This window comes from Oncorhynchus keta, unplaced genomic scaffold (genome assembly GCF_023373465.1).
Source record: "Oncorhynchus keta strain PuntledgeMale-10-30-2019 unplaced genomic scaffold, Oket_V2 Un_contig_23984_pilon_pilon, whole genome shotgun sequence".
Lineage (NCBI taxonomy): Eukaryota > Metazoa > Chordata > Actinopteri > Salmoniformes > Salmonidae > Oncorhynchus > Oncorhynchus keta.
The window spans coordinates 10,041-29,311 of NW_026283665.1; the positions used below are offsets into that span (position 1 = coordinate 10,041).

General features: G+C 40.0%; 2 protein-coding genes across 2 annotated transcripts; one reads left to right on the forward strand and one right to left on the reverse strand.

The window, feature by feature from the left end:
• The first annotated feature begins 619 nt into the window (after window positions 1–619).
• Window positions 620–9,023, forward strand: LOC127921920 (uncharacterized). The gene is made up of 3 exons (XM_052505548.1): window positions 620–762; window positions 1,071–1,164; window positions 8,548–9,023. The coding sequence occupies exons 1-3, from the start codon at window positions 635–637 to the stop codon at window positions 8,791–8,793; spliced, it is 468 nt and encodes a 155-aa protein (XP_052361508.1). The 5' UTR covers window positions 620–634; the 3' UTR covers window positions 8,794–9,023.
• Window positions 9,024–9,160: 137 nt separating this feature from the next.
• LOC127921918 (28S ribosomal protein S29, mitochondrial-like) lies at window positions 9,161–17,324 on the reverse strand. The gene is given in 7 exon segments (XM_052505539.1): window positions 9,161–9,533; window positions 9,616–9,733; window positions 9,945–10,034; window positions 10,125–10,184; window positions 10,358–10,442; window positions 10,444–10,511; window positions 17,295–17,324. Coding segments are annotated over 7 exon segments (537 nt in total). The 3' UTR covers window positions 9,161–9,447.
• Window positions 17,325–19,271: the final 1,947 nt, after the last annotated feature.

Consider the following 19,271-nt stretch of genomic DNA (forward strand, 5'->3'; position numbering starts at 1 on the left):
ATATATATATGTATATATATATGTATATATATATATATATATATATATATATATATATGTATATATATATATATATGTATATATATATATATATGTATATATATATATATATGTATATATATATGTATATATATATATATGTATGTATATATATATATATATGTATATATATATATATATGTATATATATATATATATGTATATATATATATATGTGTATATATATATATATATATGTATATATATATATATATGTATATATATATGTATATATATATATATATGTATATATATATATATATATATATATATATATATATATATATATTTAATAGAAAATGGTGCAGTGTGGTCTGCTTAATATAAGGAATTTGAAATGATTAAATGATTAAACTTTTACTTTTTGATATTTAAGTATATTTTAGCAATTACATTTACTTTTGATACTTAAGTATATTTAAAACCAAATATATATATCTATTTGTTTTTTTACTCAAATAGAATTTTACTGGGTGACTTTTTCTTATGGTATCTTTCCTTTTTCTCAAATGACATTTGGGTACTTTTTTTTCCACCACTGGTCATTGTTACTATCATGTACATTTCAGCCGCATTTGGTCAAATTTAATGTACAATGGACACCACCCATTTCCTCATCCTTATTACTCCACCCCCTTCACCTGAGCAGGGATATAAGGCCAGAGCTGCTTCATCACCGCACAACTGCAATTCACCTCTTCAATCGACTGCTCCTAAATACTTGTAAGTTAATTTAAGAATTTGAGGTAACTCCTATTTTAACGTGTGTTTTTTCATTTATGTACAGGGAATAGCCAGTTAAATTAGGTCGTAATGAGATGCATTTCTATTACTTTTGTGTATTATTTAGTTGTTTTTTACATTTGTCATTTAGAACTGAAATGATCCATTCTCATTATAAAAGAGCTAGTTTAGGCACATTTTCTCTCTCTTTCTTCCTTTTGTCTAAATGTGTTTTGCTCCTTGCTGTTTGTGTGGGTGTTTACTATAATAAACTGCAGCAAATAAACAATATAAATTCTCTCTTTCAGAATCATGAGTATGAACTACATGAGCACCGAGAGGATCCTACTGAAAGGGGACTACCTCCTCTCCAACAATGGACAATTTAAAGCTATCTTTCAGGTACAATAGTTAGTGAAACATGTACATTTCAATTATATTAACATTAGATATCTGGTCTGCAACTTATTTTGACCTTAGACGTTTTTTTTGTAGGGATGTAACGATTCAAGCTGTGATCAGACAGACAGTGTTATTAAATCAATGCTGTGTAATAAATTATGTAGTCAAACTTTAATTATATATTTAAAAAATGTTTAATGGATATGTGTACAACAAAAGTTCAACATTCACCTTCTGCTATCATTAACGTCAAGGCATCTAGCATACAGCTTGATGCATTCGATAAATCCAACATATGCACCACACCAACTCACTGCAACTGGCTCTGCAACGCAATGCTGCAAGGCAAACGCAGCGTTCAATTGGAAATTATGTTGCATATGTTGGATTTATCAAACGTATGCATCAAACTGTACGTGTAGACGGCTTGACATTAATGGTAGCAGAAAAAGTTACTGGCAAAGTGATAGGATTTAACTCTGGTGCCTTCAGCTGAACCTTAATCTTGAAACATTATTTTTATTCTCTAATATATATTTAAAAAATCAAAAGTTTGGGGCCACTTAGAAATGTAATTGTTTTGAAAGATAAGCACATTTCTTGTCCATTAAAATAACATCAATTTGATCAGAAATAGGTTCGATTACAGGCTAAAAATGACCAGCAACAAAGAACTTTCTTCTGAAACTCGTCAGTCTATTATTCTGAGAAATTAAGGCTATTCCATGTGAGAAATTGCCAAGAAACTAAAGATCAAGGCATCTGTTTAAGGCATCTGTAAGAAAAGCTATTCAAGAATGGACTACATTTCTTTCTCTCCAAAAATGCATTCAACAATTTACTGGATAAAAAAATGATAATGATCATTCTGATTAATTACACCAACAGAAAAATACACTTTTTTTATTTGATTTTTTCTCCTACACAGCAACTGTAGTAGGAGAATCATCAGTAATATATAATAATATAATAATATAATATATAATAATATAATATATAATATATGCCATTTAGCTGACGCTTTTATCCAAAGTGACTTACAGTCATGTGTGCATACATTCTACGTATGGGTGGTCCGGGAATCGAACCCACTACCCTGGCGTTACAAGCGCCATGCTCTACCAACTGAGCCACAGAAGGACCACATCAGCGAGCATCTTCTGGATCCGAAATGTATTAAATACGTAAATTAAAATATTTACCATTACAAATGTAGACAGAGAACAGAGAAAAGCTGATATAATTTGGTATGCCTTTAAGGTGTACATTGGGGCGGTAAGTCGCCCAGTGGTTAAAGCGTTGGGCCAGTAACCGAAAGGTTGCTGGTTGAATCCCTGAGCTGACAAGAAAAAAAAAAAATGTGTTCTGCCCCCAAACAAGGCAGTTAACCAACTGTTCCTAGGCCGTCATTGTAAATAAGAATGTGTTCTGACTTGTCTAGTTAAATACCATTTTTAAAAACATTAGGGGAATGATAATCTCATACTCTGCAAAAAGTTACATCTGATTTAGAAATTAAAATGCAAGATAAATAAATCACAATCTTAGAAAGCCCATAAATCTTTATAAGATAAAGAAGAAAATAACATTTTCTGAATTTACGCAGGAATACGATCTTTTACTTTTGAAGAGAGCCAACAACTACAGGTTAAACTCAAATAAAGCATATTACTTAATAACCCTGGTAAATATCTAACAAAACGAATACACGCTAAACCAGTTATAATTGTAAAATATACACATTCATGTTAATTAGAAACAACGCAATTAATGACCATTTTAAAAGCTTTATGGAAATTGATATAAATCCGAATTAAACAGGTGGACGAATCCTATAGCCTTAGACTCAACAACCCTGAAGCAATTATCAGCAGACGAAAAATAAATCACTCAAAACAGAGACCACCCAAAAAGAAATATTAGATGCTTTTAAAACATTCGCGTGGAGAAAAAGCACCAGGAATAGATAGCTTTATCGTCGAATTCCCTGCTGAATGGACTTAAAATATATTTCATTTTTATTGTCCAGGTTCACGATCAGAAATAGTTTTGGTAGTTTTTCTTTAAACAATCAGTGTATACTAGATACATGGGCTCCGATATGAGACACAAATTATGTTTTAGTAGGAAACGATATGGTTTGATTAGAGAACGAATTGAGATTCAGTTCGATGCGATATGATTCTATGCACTGTTGCATGAACACATTAATTTCCCATTCTAAATACATATCTGCTGCTTATGTAGATCATGAGCTAGATTTTATTTTATTTCACCTTTATTTAACCAGGTAGGCTAGTTTAGAACTATCTCATTTACAACTGCGACCTGGCCAAGATAAAGAGTTACACATGGATTAAACAAGCATAGTTAATAACACAATGGGAAAAAAAAGCCTATATACAGTGTATGCAAATGGCGTGAGGAGTTAAGGCAATACATAGGCCATAGTAGCGAAGTAATTACAGATTAACACGAGTGATAGATGAGCAGATGATGATGTGCAAGTAGAGATACCGGTGTGCAATAGAGCACAAAAAGTAAATAAAAACAGTATGGGGATGAGGTAGGTAGATTGGGTGGGCTATTTACAGATGGACTATGTACAGCTGCAGCGATCGGTTAGCTGCTCAGATAGCTGATGTTTAAAGTTAGTGAGGGAAATAAGTCTCCAGCTTCAGCGAATTTGAAATTATTATTATTTTAAATTATTTATTTTGCAATTCATTCCAGTCACTGGCAGCAGAGAACTGGAAGGAAAATGGACCAAAGTAGGTGTTGGCTTTGGGGATGACCAGTGAGATATACCTGCTGGAGCCCGTGCTACGGGGTTGGTGTTATCGTGACCAGTGAGCTGAGATAAGGCGGAGCTTTACCTAGCATAGACTTATCGATGACCTGGGTCTGGCGAGGAATATGTAGCGAGGGCCAGCCGACTAGAGCATACAGGTTGCAGTGGTGGGTGGTATATGGGGCCTTGGTAACAAAACGGATGGCACTGTGATAGCAAACTGGATGCAGTCTGACAGGAGTATTGGATAGTCAGTTTTACGAGGGTAAGTTTGGCGGTGTGAGTGAAGGCGGCTTTGTTGCGAAATATAAAGCTGATTCTAGATTTCATTTTTGATTGGAGATGTTTGATATAAGTCTGGAAGGAGAGTTTACAGTCTAGCCAGACACCTAGAATGTGGACAACTACAAATTCCTAAGTCAGAACCGTCCAGAGTAGTGATGCTAGTTGTGCGGGTGGGTGCGGGCAGCGAACGTTTGAAAAGCATGCATTTTGTTTTACAAGCGTTTAAGAGCAGTTGGAGGCCACGGAAGGAGTGTTGTATGGCATTGACGCTCGTTTGGAGGTTAGTTAAGTGTCCAAAGAAGGGCCAGATGTATACAGTGTCGTCTGTGTAGAGGTGGATCAGGGAATCACCCGCAGCAAGCGCGACATCGTTGATATATACAGAGAAAAGAGTCGGCCCGAGGTGAATCCTGTGGCACCCCATAGAGACTGTCAGAGTTCCGGACAACAGGCAGGGCAGGATGGATATAGGTCTATAACAGTTTTGGTCTAGGTGTAACCTCCTTTGAAGAGGGGAGGACCACGGCAGCTTTCCAATATTTAGGGATCACGGATGATACGAAAGAGCAGTTGAACAGACTGTTACAACCCCTATTACCAATGGCGGCAGATCATTTTATAAAAAAGGGTCCAGATTGTCTAGCCCAGCTGATTTGTACGGATCCAGGTTTAGCAGCTCTTTCAGAACATCTGTTATCTGGATTTGGGTGAAGGAGAAGCTGGGGAGGCTCGGGCAAGTAGCTGCAGGGGGTGCGGAGCTGGTAGTCAGGAGGAAAGCATGGCCAGCTGTAGAGATGCTTATTGAAATTTCCGATTTATCATGGATTTATCAGTGGTGACCATGTTACCTAGCCTCAGTGCAGTGGGCAGCTGGGATGGCATATATACATACCTCCTATATATGGCATAAATGGCATATATAGGAGGTGCTCTCGTTTTCCATGGACTTTACAGTGTCCCAAAACATTTTGTAGTTTGTTTGAAAAAGCTAGCCTTTGCTTTCCTTACTGACTGCATGTCTTGGTTCCTGATTTTCCCTGAACAGTTGCATATTGCGGGGACTATTCGATGCTAGTGCAGTCTGCCACAGGATGTTTTGTGCTGGTCGAGGGCAGTCAGGTCTGGAGTTCTACCTTTTTTTTTGAAAGGGGCATGCTTATTTAAGATGGTGAGGAAATTACTTTTAAAGAACGACCAGGCATGCTCGACTGACTGGATGAGGTCAATATCCTTCCAGGATACCTTGGCCAGGTCGATTAGAAAGGCCTGCTCGTAGAAGTGTTTTAGGGAGTGTTTGACAGTGATGAGGGGTGGTCATTTGACTGTGGACCCATGGCGGATACAGGCAACGAGGCAGTGATAGCTGAGATCCTGATTGAAAACAGCAGAGGTGTATTTGGAGGGCAAGTTGGTCAGGATAATGTCTATGAGGGTGCCCATGTTTTTGGATTTAGTGTTGTACCTAGTGGGTTCCTTGACAATTTGTGAGATTGAGGGCATCTAGCTTAGATTGTAGGACTGCTGGGATGTTAAGCATATCCCAGTTTAGGTCACTTAACAGAACGAACTCTGAAGATGAGGGGCAATCAATTCATTAATGGTGTCCAGGGCACAGCTGGGAGTTGAGGGGGGTCTATAACAGGCGGCAACAGTGAGAGACTTAATTCTGGAGGGATTCATTTTTAGAATTAGAAGCTCAAACTGTTTGGGCGAAGACCTGGAAAGTATGACAGAACTTTGCAAGCTATCTCTGCAGTAGATTGCAACCCCTCCCCCTTTGGCAGTTCTATCTTGATGGAAAATGTTGTAGTTTGGTATGGAAATCTCCGAATTCAGACACGGCAAAGGACATCAGGGTTGGTGGACTGTGCTAAAGCAGTGAGTCAAACAAATGCAGGGAGGCGGCTTCTGATAACATGCATGAAACCAAGGCTTTTTCGAAGTCAACAAATGAGTGCCTGGGGACACGCAGGACCTGGGTTCTGTGTGCGTGCGTGTAAATGATGTATGTTTATATAGGCACCTGAGCTGAGCAATAATAGAGACTAGGCATCTACCACCCCACTCATTGTGGTCTCAGAGCATTTCATATTATTCTGTAAGTAAATCCAAGACACTGCATTTAGTATGGATATGCAGTGGTGATTTTTAGCATGTAAATCTTGGTGGGTGAACAAAAAAAAATGTTTTAGATGCATGACAGCAACGCCAATACAACACTAAGCAATACACAAATTGCACTATAATGGTGACAAATGGTGCCCACAAACTGTTAGGGCCTACATAAAGCTGTCCCAACAGCAGAGCTTTCTTTTCAGCACAATTGCGTAAGTCATTATCACTGCTACACCTGGCTATCAGTGGAGCCTTGTCTGGCAGCGACACGGTTAATTCATCCTCATTTACTGCCCTTTAAAAAATATGGCTGACTTGCTTAAACAAATGTGGTTTCTCCTGATAATTGAGTTGTACAAACTATGGCATAAGGGGACAACGAGCAGATAATAGGCAATCTGTAATTTCGAGTACAACATTAATGAGCGGACGCAGTCAATATAGCTTTATTAAACACTTTTGAAATGTACAGTGACAGAATTCAGAACATGGGCCGTTCTTACAGCATTCTCCCTGTACACCAAGTCAGTACCATAGGATAAAGGGGGCATATAAGCAGACAATGAAAGCTCTTATAATATTCAATGATTACATTACTCTAAAATAGGCTACATGGGCACCACCAAGTCAGAACAGTAGGGGGAAGGGACCAAATTATTAGGGTGAGGCACATGGGCTACTAATGGGGGAACAAGGTTGAATCATGACGTCAGTGATCTTCAGGTTGGAGCTCTAGAAAGAGGCCCGAGTTCACAACTTTGAATTCGAGTTGAATGACCGTTCAAAATGTATTTTCCCAGTCTGAGCTTGTTTTTTTCCAGAGTTCCCTGTTGTCTTGAACTCATTAAAGTCTGAGATTTCCAAGTTTCCAGTTGTTTTGAATGCGGCAGAAGGCATGCTGGATTGACATCATGGCCAATGTATTCAAACTTTTCTGGCCCATGGTGTTGAATGTTTATCCTTTTAAGCTTGGAATAGAGACCCTTAAACCCAGACTTGGACCAAACACCCTCTCCACTGAATAGCAGGCTAGTGATTGCTTTGCAATGCTTGCAGTTAGCCACTGATTCTTTCCAAACCACTCATTGTTGAATTTGCAATTCAACTTGTGTAATGTTTATAGTCGATGAGCAGCAATACATTTGATCTATAATTTCTCTTCATATGACAAGGATTTGCCAGCAGACTGTCAACGTGATTCATGAAGATGACTGCTTGTCTACTTGCTAGCTAAAATGTTGAAAGTATGACATGATCAGTCCAATCAAATCTACGGTAGATATGTGATTTAACCATTTCTGTGGCCAACGACCTTGAGCCTTCTTGGATGGGCACTTCTAATGTAACTATGGCAGCACCCATGGGACTTGAATTTGAGGTCTCTATGTAATTTTGCGGTTATGTGGTGTTCCAATGAGTGACAGAACATTGAGCCAATCACTGCACATCTAGAATACATTACCAACCCCAAAGCTCTGTATTTTCCAATGGCTGTCCCACCACCACAGAAAGCAATGAGCTATGCTGAAGCACCTGCATTTTGAAGCTGCCTTACTCAAGAAAGCAAAAAAGAGACCATGTTTGTATGCGGATTTATTAACTTTTTTACATTGTTTGCAAACTGATATGTGACACGTATTAATGCCCAAAAACATACAAAACAGGCTCTGCCCTCAATGACGGGTCACCATTGATATGTTACGTTTCCTAATGTGTGTATTCATTTGTGGATGTCCATTATACATTCCGATTGATATGTTACAAATTGCAGATTTTAATTTAGAATTGGAAATGAAAATAATCTTAGTGCATCAAACCACATCGAATTGTTTCAAATGACAATGTAATTCCTGTATCATATCGCAGACCAAGTATCTAGATACATTTACATTACATTTAAGTCATTTAGCAGACGCTCTTATCCAGAGCGACTTACAAATTGGTGCATACACCTTATGACATCCAGTGGAACAGCCACTTGCATCTAAATCTTTTTTTTTTTTTTGGGGGTGGGGGGGAGAAGGAATCGAATGGAATAAATGCACACCCCTAATATTTTGATTTAGCTGACGAACACTTTTTCACCTTAAACTTTTATGTAATCATTTAAAAGTGGATGAAAGGAATGCACAGCAGTACAGAGGTCATCTTTGTCTAACATGTTTATATGCAAATACATTTTCTCTTTGCAGACCGATGGCAACTTTGTGCTCTACGGTTGGGGTCGGGTTGTCTGGGCATCAAACACTGACAACAAAGATGCTCAGAGGCTCATCCTCCAACAGGATGGCAACCTGGTCATCTACACTACAAAGGACCATCCCATTTGGGCAAGTAACACTGGCCGTTGCAACAATACACAAAGAGGCCACCTCACCCTCACTGACAAAGGTACCCTGGAGCTCTACAGAGACCGAGTGGTGATCTGGACATCGTAACATCGACCGGCCCAACAATGCACAAAGAGGTCACCTCACCCTCCCTGACGAAGGTGCCCTGATGCTCTACAGTCCCAGAAATGTGGTCTGGTGCTCTCGTGAGGACACTAGTAATGAGGCAGAGGAACATCTTCACTTGACCATACCGGTCTACATCTACCACTAAACTGTATTCAAAAGGCTTGAGGCTTTAACCCTTTGATTTGGTCAAATAAATGTATTGACTTAAAGTAGTTGTAATTCTGTGCATTGTGTCAGGTACTCTCTATATTCAAAAGACAAACATCACTAACTTTTCATGAAGAAAATGGCTGTATTGGCTCATATAAAAGAGAACATGAGATCTGACTGTTTTTCATGTACATTTTTATTATGAAAGACACTATCATGCATCACAACAGAATAATTTATGGAGGGACACATACACAACGTTATAATCCATGTATGAGTCTGTATTGGCGTTTGTCCCATAGAGAATGCTAGTGGCCTTGATGTCGCATGGGCAGCACCATCGAGAGCTTCCGCCATTTTAAAGTGGTCAAAGTAGTCAACTGAGTGGGGATTCCTATGGGTTGTAGCCTCAATGGCGCTGCCCATGCTGTCACAGATAAAGATGAGTCCTATCTCTATGGGTGTGTGGGCCCATGTGTGATGTTACAGGAAGTCACACAGTCTCTCCAGTACAGAAGGGTTTCTGTTGCTGAGGAAGATCAGTTCTTTCTTCCCTTCCTCTGTCTGACCTTTATAGAGAAATCTCTCAATCAGTTCAACATGTCATAATCTAAACCATCACAAACAGTGGTGAAAGTGAATATCTCTTACTGTGTGGGTGTTGTAGCCAGTGGCGGTCCAGGTAGTAGAGGTAACAGCTCTCAAACTCCTTCTCACTGTAGAGGGAGACTGGTACTGGGACAAACGGGTCCATGCTGTCAAAGCCCTCCTGTAGGAGGAACACATAGGATAAGGATGTTTTTAATAGGTGAACTTCTGTTTCTATTTGACTGATGATGCATATAAACACATCAGAAGGGTCTTGTCCAAAAACATCTAGATCATTCCCTTGTTAGCCCAGATCAATAGACACCAAGGGTTAGAGGTAGTTTTTGGACTGGACATATAACATTAACCAGGATGTAATCATGACTCCTGACCTCTCCCAGCAGCTCCTGGGGCAGGTAGGCAGAGCTTGGAGCGTAGAGAGATCCTGTCTGAGACAGCGTGGCGATGACTGCCCCTCCACACTGAGGAGAGAGAGAGAGGGATAGAGGTGTAAATCACAATCATGTAATTTTCTAATGTCTATTAGAGGATAACCACCATGCAGTTCTCACCCAGTCATTGTTGATCATCTTCCTCAAGTTATGAACCAATGTCAACTCCTCTGGAGCCACCTGGCAGAGAGGAGAGACACAGAAAAAGTAGAGAGAGAAGGGAAAAGTGACAGGGGAGAGAAAGGTCAGCCAAGTAAGCAATCTTTACACAAATTACAAAGGCAAAAATGGAAGCAATAGAAATCAACATTTTTTTTATAGATCCACAGTGAGGTGAATGAATGTATTAGTACAGGGCTCTTGTCCTCCTTCTTGAGTGTGGTCCTTCCCCAGAGACCGTTGACTCCATCAACAGCCACAGCCAGCCTGAAGCCCCCCAGCCTGTAGCCTCAGCTCCTTTAGAACTGCCCCCACCACATCACTGCTGCTCTTCACACGAGACACTCCCTGGGGTGAAAAACACAGCTTAACAATGATACCACATATGAGATTCTTAAGACTTCTGGTAATTGGCAATAAAAGCCTTTGACACTTATGAAATGCTTGTAATTATACTTCAGTATTCCATAGTAACATCTGACTAAAATATCTAAAGACACTGAAGCAGCAAACTTTTTGGAAATTAATATCTGTGTCATTCTCAAAATGACACAAATGTTTTGCCCCACTGTATATAGTACAAGTGAAAAGTTTAGCCACGATTACTCATTCAAGGCTCTTTATTTTCTACATTGTAGAATGATAGTGAAGACATCACAACTATGAAATAACACATGGAATCATGTAGTAACCAAAAAAGGTGTTACATTTTTTATTTGAGATTCTTCAAAGTAGCCACCCTTTGCCTTGATGACAGCTTTGCACACTCTAGGCATTCTCTCAAACAGCTTCACCTGGAATGCTTTTCCAACAGTCTTGAAGGAGTTCCCACATATGCTGAGCACTTGTTGGCTGATTTTCCTTCACTCTGTGGTCCAACTCATCCCAAACCATCTTAATTGGGTTGAGGCCGGGTGATTGTGTTTTGACCAGGTCATCTGATGCAGCACTCCATCACTCTCCTTCTTGGTCAAATTGCCCTTACACAACCTGAAGGTGTGTTGGGTCATTGTCCCGTTAAAAAACAAATGATAGTCCCACTAAGCTCAAACCAGATGGGATGGTGTATCGCTGCAGAATGCTGTGGTAGCCATGCTGGTTAAGTGTGCCTTGAATTTTAAATAAATCACTGACAGTGTCACCAGCAAAGCCCCCCCCACACCTCCATGCTTCACGGTGGGAACCACACATGCGGAGATCATCCGTTCACCTAATGTGCATCTCACAAAGACACGGCGGATGCAACCAAACATCTCAAATTTGGACTCGTCAGACAAAAAGGACAGATTTCTACCAGTCTAATGTCCATTGCTCGTGTTTCTTGTCTTTTACCAAATAGGGTTATCTCCAGTATACCACCCCTGCCTTGTCACAACACAACTGATTGGCTCAAACGCATTAAGGAAATAAATTCCACAAATAAACTTACCAAGGTACACCTCTCGATTGAAATGCATTCCAGGTGACGATGTCATGAAGCTGGTTGAGAGAATGGCAAGTGTCCAGAGCTTTTGAGCTTTTCATCGTTTTGATGTCGTCACCATTATTCTACAATTTAGAAAATAGTAAAAATAAAGAAAAACCCTGGAATGAGTAGGTGTGTCCAAACTTTTAACTGGTACTGTATTTTTAAATGTATTGTTTCTCGCTGATATGCAAGATAAGGAAGTGATGCAGGTTAATGTTCAGACAGTGTTGGGGCTCTTAACTAAACATCCCCATACAGAAGACGCCTTCGTCCAATGACTTATGTGTAATGGAAATGAGAGTTGAGAGTCAGCACATAACAATTAGGTATAAGGGACTATAGTATTAGTGCAAGCCTCAAGCTTTCTTCAATCTATTAATCAATCAGACACTTACCGACAGTTGTAGCTGCTTTGTGTGATTTATTGTTCTCTACCTTCTTGCCAATTTGTGCTGTTGTCTGTGCCCAAAAATGTTTGTACCTTGTTGATTTGTCATGTGTTGCTGCCTTGCTATGTTGTTTTCTTAGGTCTCTCTTTGTGTCGTGTTATGTTATGTTGTCTCTCGTCGTGATGTGTTTTGTCCAATATATATTTTTTTTTAATTCCAGCCCCCGTCCCCGCAGGAAGCTGTTTTGCCTTTTTGGTAGGCCGTCATTGTAAATAAGAATTTGTTCTTAACCGACTTTCCTAGTTAAATAGAATAAATAAAGCTATGAATGTCATGGGATCTTGCACCATGGACTCACCGTTTGTCGTAATCTCAAGGATAGTCTGTGAAGGGCCATGGTCTGGAACATGAATAAATACATAAACCCAGGTCAGTTTACACAGTTGCCATCTGTACTATTGCAGGGGCGACCTTCACTGTAAAATAATTATTATGTCATTAGGACTAGTGTTGATAAAAGGATATGTAGAAGGGCGAGCCGGTTAAGGATCGATTCAGACAAGGTGGTAAAATTTGTACGACAAGCGACAGTTTATTCAGAGTGAGAATATCTGGTACACGTAAATACGGGCTCATTCATTTGGCTCACAAGGAACCAGCAGAAAGAAGCCCTGATAACAGATTGCAAGCATGTTATGTACAGTACAGAAAGTAGGTTGAGTCTGGAAATCACGGTCTTTTGGTTGGCCACAGTTGAGGTGTTGTCTTCTTGGATTGGTCCTGTTGAGCCGTCCGTCGTTCCTCCGGGTCTCGTCGGACTGTTCTCAATCACACAATGTTCGGCTAGGAAGGAGATTGTGTGTGTGTGCTTGTGTCTGCAAGTAAAGGCTGTGTCTCTTCCTCACAATGTGTGGGTGTATGTCTTATCTGTGTGTCCTCGGCAGTTAGTGTGTGTATGTGTGTGTGTGGGTGTGGAAGCTATCCTGTATGGGACCTAACATGTTTCACTGTGAAAATACGTTGTCTCAGTTATAGCAATGTAATAGCAGTAGGCTGGTCACTTGCATAAGAAATAGCAATTCTTTACAAAACCCTCTCTTCACGTCTCACCAGAGACGTGACACAACCTAACTAGATCCAGACACAAAGAGAAACTTCTCCCAAAGGGACTATGAAATAAGGCACGGTATTAAACAGAAATAGATATATATGTATTACCATCATGTTCTCCATTCAATCCCACTATGTACTAAGTTGGCTACCAGCCACCTAGGAACTTACAACCCTCATTTAACAGAGCGGAGAACAGCTCAAAATAAAAGTAAAATGATTGTCCACATAAGCCAACTTTTTCCAGCAGGAAAAAGTTGTGATTCCCTCTCTTCACATCTCCTAAGAGATGTGATATAGTCCAGATACATTACTCCAAGCAAAAACGAAAACATAATCCAAAAAGGAAAAATAGCCTATACTAGGTAAGTCTATACGGAAATGTCCCACAAAGAAAAATAATTTCCCCCTCTTCCCATCCCAGATGGGACACGACATACAATGGAGAAGCTTAATCAATAAAGCAACTGGATCCCCCTCCTAAAATGGCTGCAAAAACTGAAAGATGGGTCTCATGCTCCATACCGTTATCTCGCACCTGGCTCCTGTTATCTAACAAAAAGACCGCTTGTTCTCGCAACCCCACGCTCTGAATGTGCCCTCCCTTCTGTATTTTTCCAGCATGAGAAAGTTCCATGGCCCTGATACTTTTAACAATGTTTCAAATCAGCTAGGTAGCATAACACATACATACCGCCACACAAGGCAACAGCAGATAATATTCAATCTTATATATGGTAATGGCTATAATGTAAAATAACCCCAAGGGTGTGAACACAAATTCAGCAATGAATCATATAACAGTTACAAAGTTTAAACTACCTTCATGTCAAAAGAGAACAGCTCATTCAAAAACAGAACAAAAGAAAATAGTGTGAAATTTAAGTCCCCCTTTTGACACCCGCTAGGGTGTCACTCATTCCTTTATTTCAGCAGTCATAGCATTTCATGAAAATAATAAAAAGTTTATTATTAATAACAAGTGATATATGCCTTTGTTGTATGCTTTTGTTTCCCCCTTTTGTCACCCGCAAGGGTGTCACTTATCAAAAACAGGATAAAACTTTATTGTTATTGACATGTAAGATGTAGGATAAAACTTTGGTCATGGAAAACAGAGTAAAGAATTATTAGAAACCATCTGGTCCTCTCAGCTACTCCTATCCTGTACCAGGTGGGCTCCTTGCCACCCAGGGACTCTAAACCTTTACAACAGGGAGAACAAACATACTGGAAAGAAAACCTATCATAAAAATGTATAACAAGGAACTGTGGTGGTGTAAAATTATTCTACTACCTCACCCACAGCATACCATGGGTCATCCATCCTCAGTCAGTCCCATCCTCTCCTGAAAGCATGCTTCCGTATCGGCATCTCCAACTGGAGCATCAAGCAAAGGCAACATGCCTGAAGCCTTCACCATATCTGTAACATATTTCTTAGAACACGGTATGATGCAAGCAGCACATCACATCAATAACAAATAATACAAGAATTAGGGTCAGAAATCCAGTAACCATCATATCAGTGCACTTACCAAACCAGGCCAAGAGAACAGACTCCTCCACCCCCCCTGTGGACCTCATCTTATCAGATAGTGCATCAAGCCCGCCCTAGATATCATCTGGACTGGTATTATTAGGAATATACGTGCAACATTGTTTACCGAACATCTTGCAAACGTCCCCTGACTGGCAAGAAGCATATCCAAGGCAAGTCTATTCTGTCTGGAAACCCCAAATGTGGCCTCAAGCTGTTCAGACATACCAGTGAGTGCATCACGGGAGTTGTTGATTATAGTAGATATAATTAATCCATGCAGTCTGTCTAGCATCCACCATGGCTGGACCCATAGTAGGTAGTAAGTGCCAGAGTCCATCATTCCTACCCAAGGCCTGAAACTCATGAGGAACCCCCACTGGCACTCCCAACAGGTTGGTGTGTATGTCAACTACATCCTCTGTCCATGGAGCACTACATCTATGTCTCCCATGGGATGGAATGTTTTCAGGTCCCCTGGTTACAGAACTCAGCAGCTGTTCAGCAGCAACATCAACAATGGTCAGTGGAATTATCACTGGTCAGACCACACGTATCTTGCCATTCTCCTCTAAGAATGGGTCTCAGCACTCTTTTTGGCTCCACACATCCACCTCACATCAGCCAGACCACTAGTTTGGTTTAGGCCTGTAACTGGCCAAGTGGAATTAATGGTTATGTTACTACTGCAATCAGCTTCAGGCAATCTCCCATAATCAAAACCAGTCCCAGTTCCTAATTTATCAATAGCCGAATAGTCTCTAACATTAATTACCTGAATGGTATTTTTAACACAGTGGTGGTAGAGGAGTGTGTCCGGTTACCTCTGGTCTTGGCAGTACCTTAATAGAAAACACACCCATCATGTCTGTCCTCGTCCTTTGTAGTCTGACGGTGTGAGTGCCTGCATCAGAGAGCTTAATATTTTTGATGGTTAGTAGGATTTCATCACCTTTACAAAGTTCAACATTGCTCCCAGGTTTCCCCATATCATGGAAAACCTATCCACCTTTGTGGGATCCTCTATGCTATAAGGATACCCTCTTCTCCAATCCTAGAACAGTCCCAAGTCGGTTATCATGTAATCTCTACTCTAACTTCCTGTCTACCCAGATCTAGGGATCTCTTATGTTCATTTTGGAACAAAATACACATCACTTAGCCAGAGCCAGACACATCCTCACTTCTATGAACAAAAACAGGGGTGATAGGACAGGGAGGTTTGCTTCATTCGAGAGTTGGCCCCCGGAATTCTGTTAATTCCAGTTCTTCTCCCGAACTCTGTTTATTGTCCGACAGTGAAAAAGTGTCTTACCCCCCCGCCGTGCGATATGAATCTGGGTAGCTCTTTCAGCTAGCTGTCACCAGGGGTCTTCTATGGTCCCCAAGCCTCTGGGACTGGATTGAGTGACTTCACCTGTAGTTCACCTGTAATGCATAAAATCCTGGACATACAGGCTTGGTTAACAAACAAACAAACAATTTCTCATATGTTTTATCTGATTATATCTTTAACTTCTATGTCCATTTGTTAGCTACATTTTTAAATTATTAGTTTCTTATCCAATAGTCCCCATCTTCCTAGACCACAATTTACCCATCCCCTTTTGATACCTGGCTTTGCCCAGGTATCAACCTTACCTACTCTAAATAATGACTTAGGTAAGATTAGTATAGTATCCTTATGTTCTGACATCATCATGAAGGAGCGCCCCCTACATTTTCTACATGTCCAACTCTCCCCCCTGTCTCCACTCAGCAACTGCTATCTTTGCCTGTCCTGGCCCCCCCCTTTCCAAAAACCTCTCCTCTCTTCTCTCCAACTTTCAAGGTCTCTGCAGTGCGGGGGAGGGCCCCTCCGTCTGCCTTTTCCCCCAGCTGTAAAATACCATGTCTCTGGGAACATGAAAATCCCCTTAACCCAAACGTTTACTACAAAAACAAAACCTAATAATTATGATAATCCCCTCAAACTCAAATAATTTGTCTCGGTGTTTCATGTTTTATTCGTGTTTCTCCAAATTGTCTCCCCAAAAATACTTCTTAAATCCCCAGCCATTAGACACACACACAACTGTGATAAATGTGCACTGTCCCTTTAACATAAAAACCACACCCTGCAATCCCCTCTGCGGGCCTTTCATTGTTCCCCATAATGAAAACAGATTCTAATGTTAGTCTACCTTAACCTCCTGTTTAATTTCAGTGGTGTTATCTGAACAATCAAACCAAAATCAATAACCGGGGAGTACTTGTATAAATTAATTAAAATAACAAAATAAATCTACCTTATTTCTCAGCACTTGGTTAGAACACCACTCCCGTCTTACATCGACCACACCCGTCGCCCCGTACCTAGTGTATATCTTATCTATTACTCAGTGGCTCAATTAATGTTTAACGTAAGTATGTTCAGATGTTGATTATGTAATTCCACAATATTAGTATAGTTCAAACCTCATAATATAACTCTACACACAGAATTTTACGTTAATAGAGTTTAACACCTTTTCCAACAGTCATGCACACCCCCTCAATATTCTATGATATTACTCTCATCAGCAAGCCTGCGACTTTTTCAACATTCTCACCGGTACCAGCTCCAACTGAAATACCTAATGTACCACACTCGCTTGGTCCCCGACCTCATTCATACCGATATTAGTCCCCGACTGAATATCAAGCGTATTTCATGCACACGATTTGAGTCTCACAAATCTTCATTTACGCCAGTAAACTTCAATTTACACCATACACACACAAATCTTCATTCTCCCATGCAAGCAGACCAGTAGGAGATGCAATAGCCCCGCCTTCTGTCCATTCTCTGTACAGCTACTCACCCCATCTCCTCCACTCCTTATCCTCTCTGCCTTTATTGAATTCTAGAATGGACTTCAGCGTTCTCAACCTCTTTTCTATTTCCAACGACATTCCATGTACACTACAATACTGCCAACAACCCATGCCTTTACTGAAACCCAAGTGATACCCTTTCCCTACGGCTAAATCGGCCCCCAATTAGGTCTAAAGTAAGAACTCAATTATGCACTGTGGGTCCCCTAGGGTATTAAGAAGTCTAGTGTCCCCCGGATTATCACCTTTACTTCACTACCCAATGTACTTCACACACACTTATGCTTTGTTAGGACCTTAGAGAGACCCTTTCCCGAAGGCTAAATCGGTCTCAAGTCCGAGTAATCAACTTAAATATCCGTCATTCACACTTGGCCCTGCCTAATACATCACGTTCGCATCATATGACTTTCTATTCTCACTTTGGTGATCACTCGTTACTCACCACTCATACATGTAGTCCCAGACTATCCATTCAAGCTTTGGTGGCCACCCGTTACCCATCATTCATACATGTGATAAGTGTTCTCTGTTACCACCTACCAACCAGGCATACTAGTACATCCCATACACAATGCACCATTAAGTATGGTTGATCAATAATAAAATTGCAGTTGCCAATGGAGATATTACTTTCTCAACTATTTTCCAATCTCACACATCATAATAGTTTAAATTTAGTAACTTACATCAAACAGGTGTCTCACAAAACTAAATTTGGATAACTCCAATGTGCAGAACTTTAGTTTTTCACAACAGGTGTCTGCTTACCCTTTTTAGTTGACCGGTCAGGATTTGTGAGACACACCGTCCGACGACAGTACTGGCCAATCGGCTGGCACACCGTTGTCCAGCGATGTCTTTTTACCAGATCACGTCGGGGTCACCATTTGTCATGTATTGTATGTTTTAGTAAATATATATGTATATTTTGACCAATTGAAATATATATTCAGTCTAGGAACTCATTAAACTTAAGCTTTGGAGTATTGGGGGTCGCCATTGTGAATTTTTTAATCGTAATTCAATTTAATTCAATCGGAAATTAATCGTAACTTAATCGGAATTTTACCAGACTACTTGAATATAATTAGAATATACTTAGCCCGTCGTTAGTTAATAACAACGATGTATTCGAGGAGACACTACTGCTCGCACTCTGCCTTATCTCAGAGCTTCTCCTTTGTATATTCAGTTCGAGACAAACGATTGGGTTGGTATAGCTTTTGTGGAGCGCGCAACCAAGGGATCTGTTCGACTATATAGTCGCAATATTAAATATTATACTCAGATCTTATTTCAATTATACATCAGTCATTTTGTTCCTGATTATACATTTAACACAGAAGTTATAGATACATACAACATAGAAGTTTACATACAACAGAAGTTTCGGACAACATAAAAGTTTACATGCAACATAGAAGTTTACATACAACAGAAGTTTCGGACAACATAAAAGTTTACATGCAACATAGAAGTTTCGGATTTATCAAAAAACCCTTCTTGAGTTCTCTCTCTCTCTGTCTCTCTCTGTCTCTCTCTCTCTCAAACCATCAACAATCTTAATGGAAACGATTACAACCACATTACATTTTAATATGAACAGTTACAAATACACGTTATATATCTGACCCCTATCAGCCGACCTCTATCATTGGACCTCTCATCAGACTGGTCTTCGACCGAGTCGCGGGACAAAATTACAATTTGTCCCCTCGGCGCCAGGTTTAATGAATAGTAAT

What these genes read in the sequence shown, in the direction of transcription:
- LOC127921920 (XM_052505548.1), top strand. Translation starts at nt 635, where the DNA reads ATGGACACCACCCATTTCCTCATCCTTATTACTCCACCCCCTTCACCT. An exon ending in TCGACTGCTCCTAAATACTT is followed by an intron (nt 763 to 1,070) that starts GTAAGTTAATTT and finishes TCTCTCTTTCAG; the next exon opens with AATCATGAGTATGAACTACA. An exon ending in AATTTAAAGCTATCTTTCAG is followed by an intron (nt 1,165 to 8,547) that starts GTACAATAGTTA and finishes TTCTCTTTGCAG; the next exon opens with ACCGATGGCAACTTTGTGCT.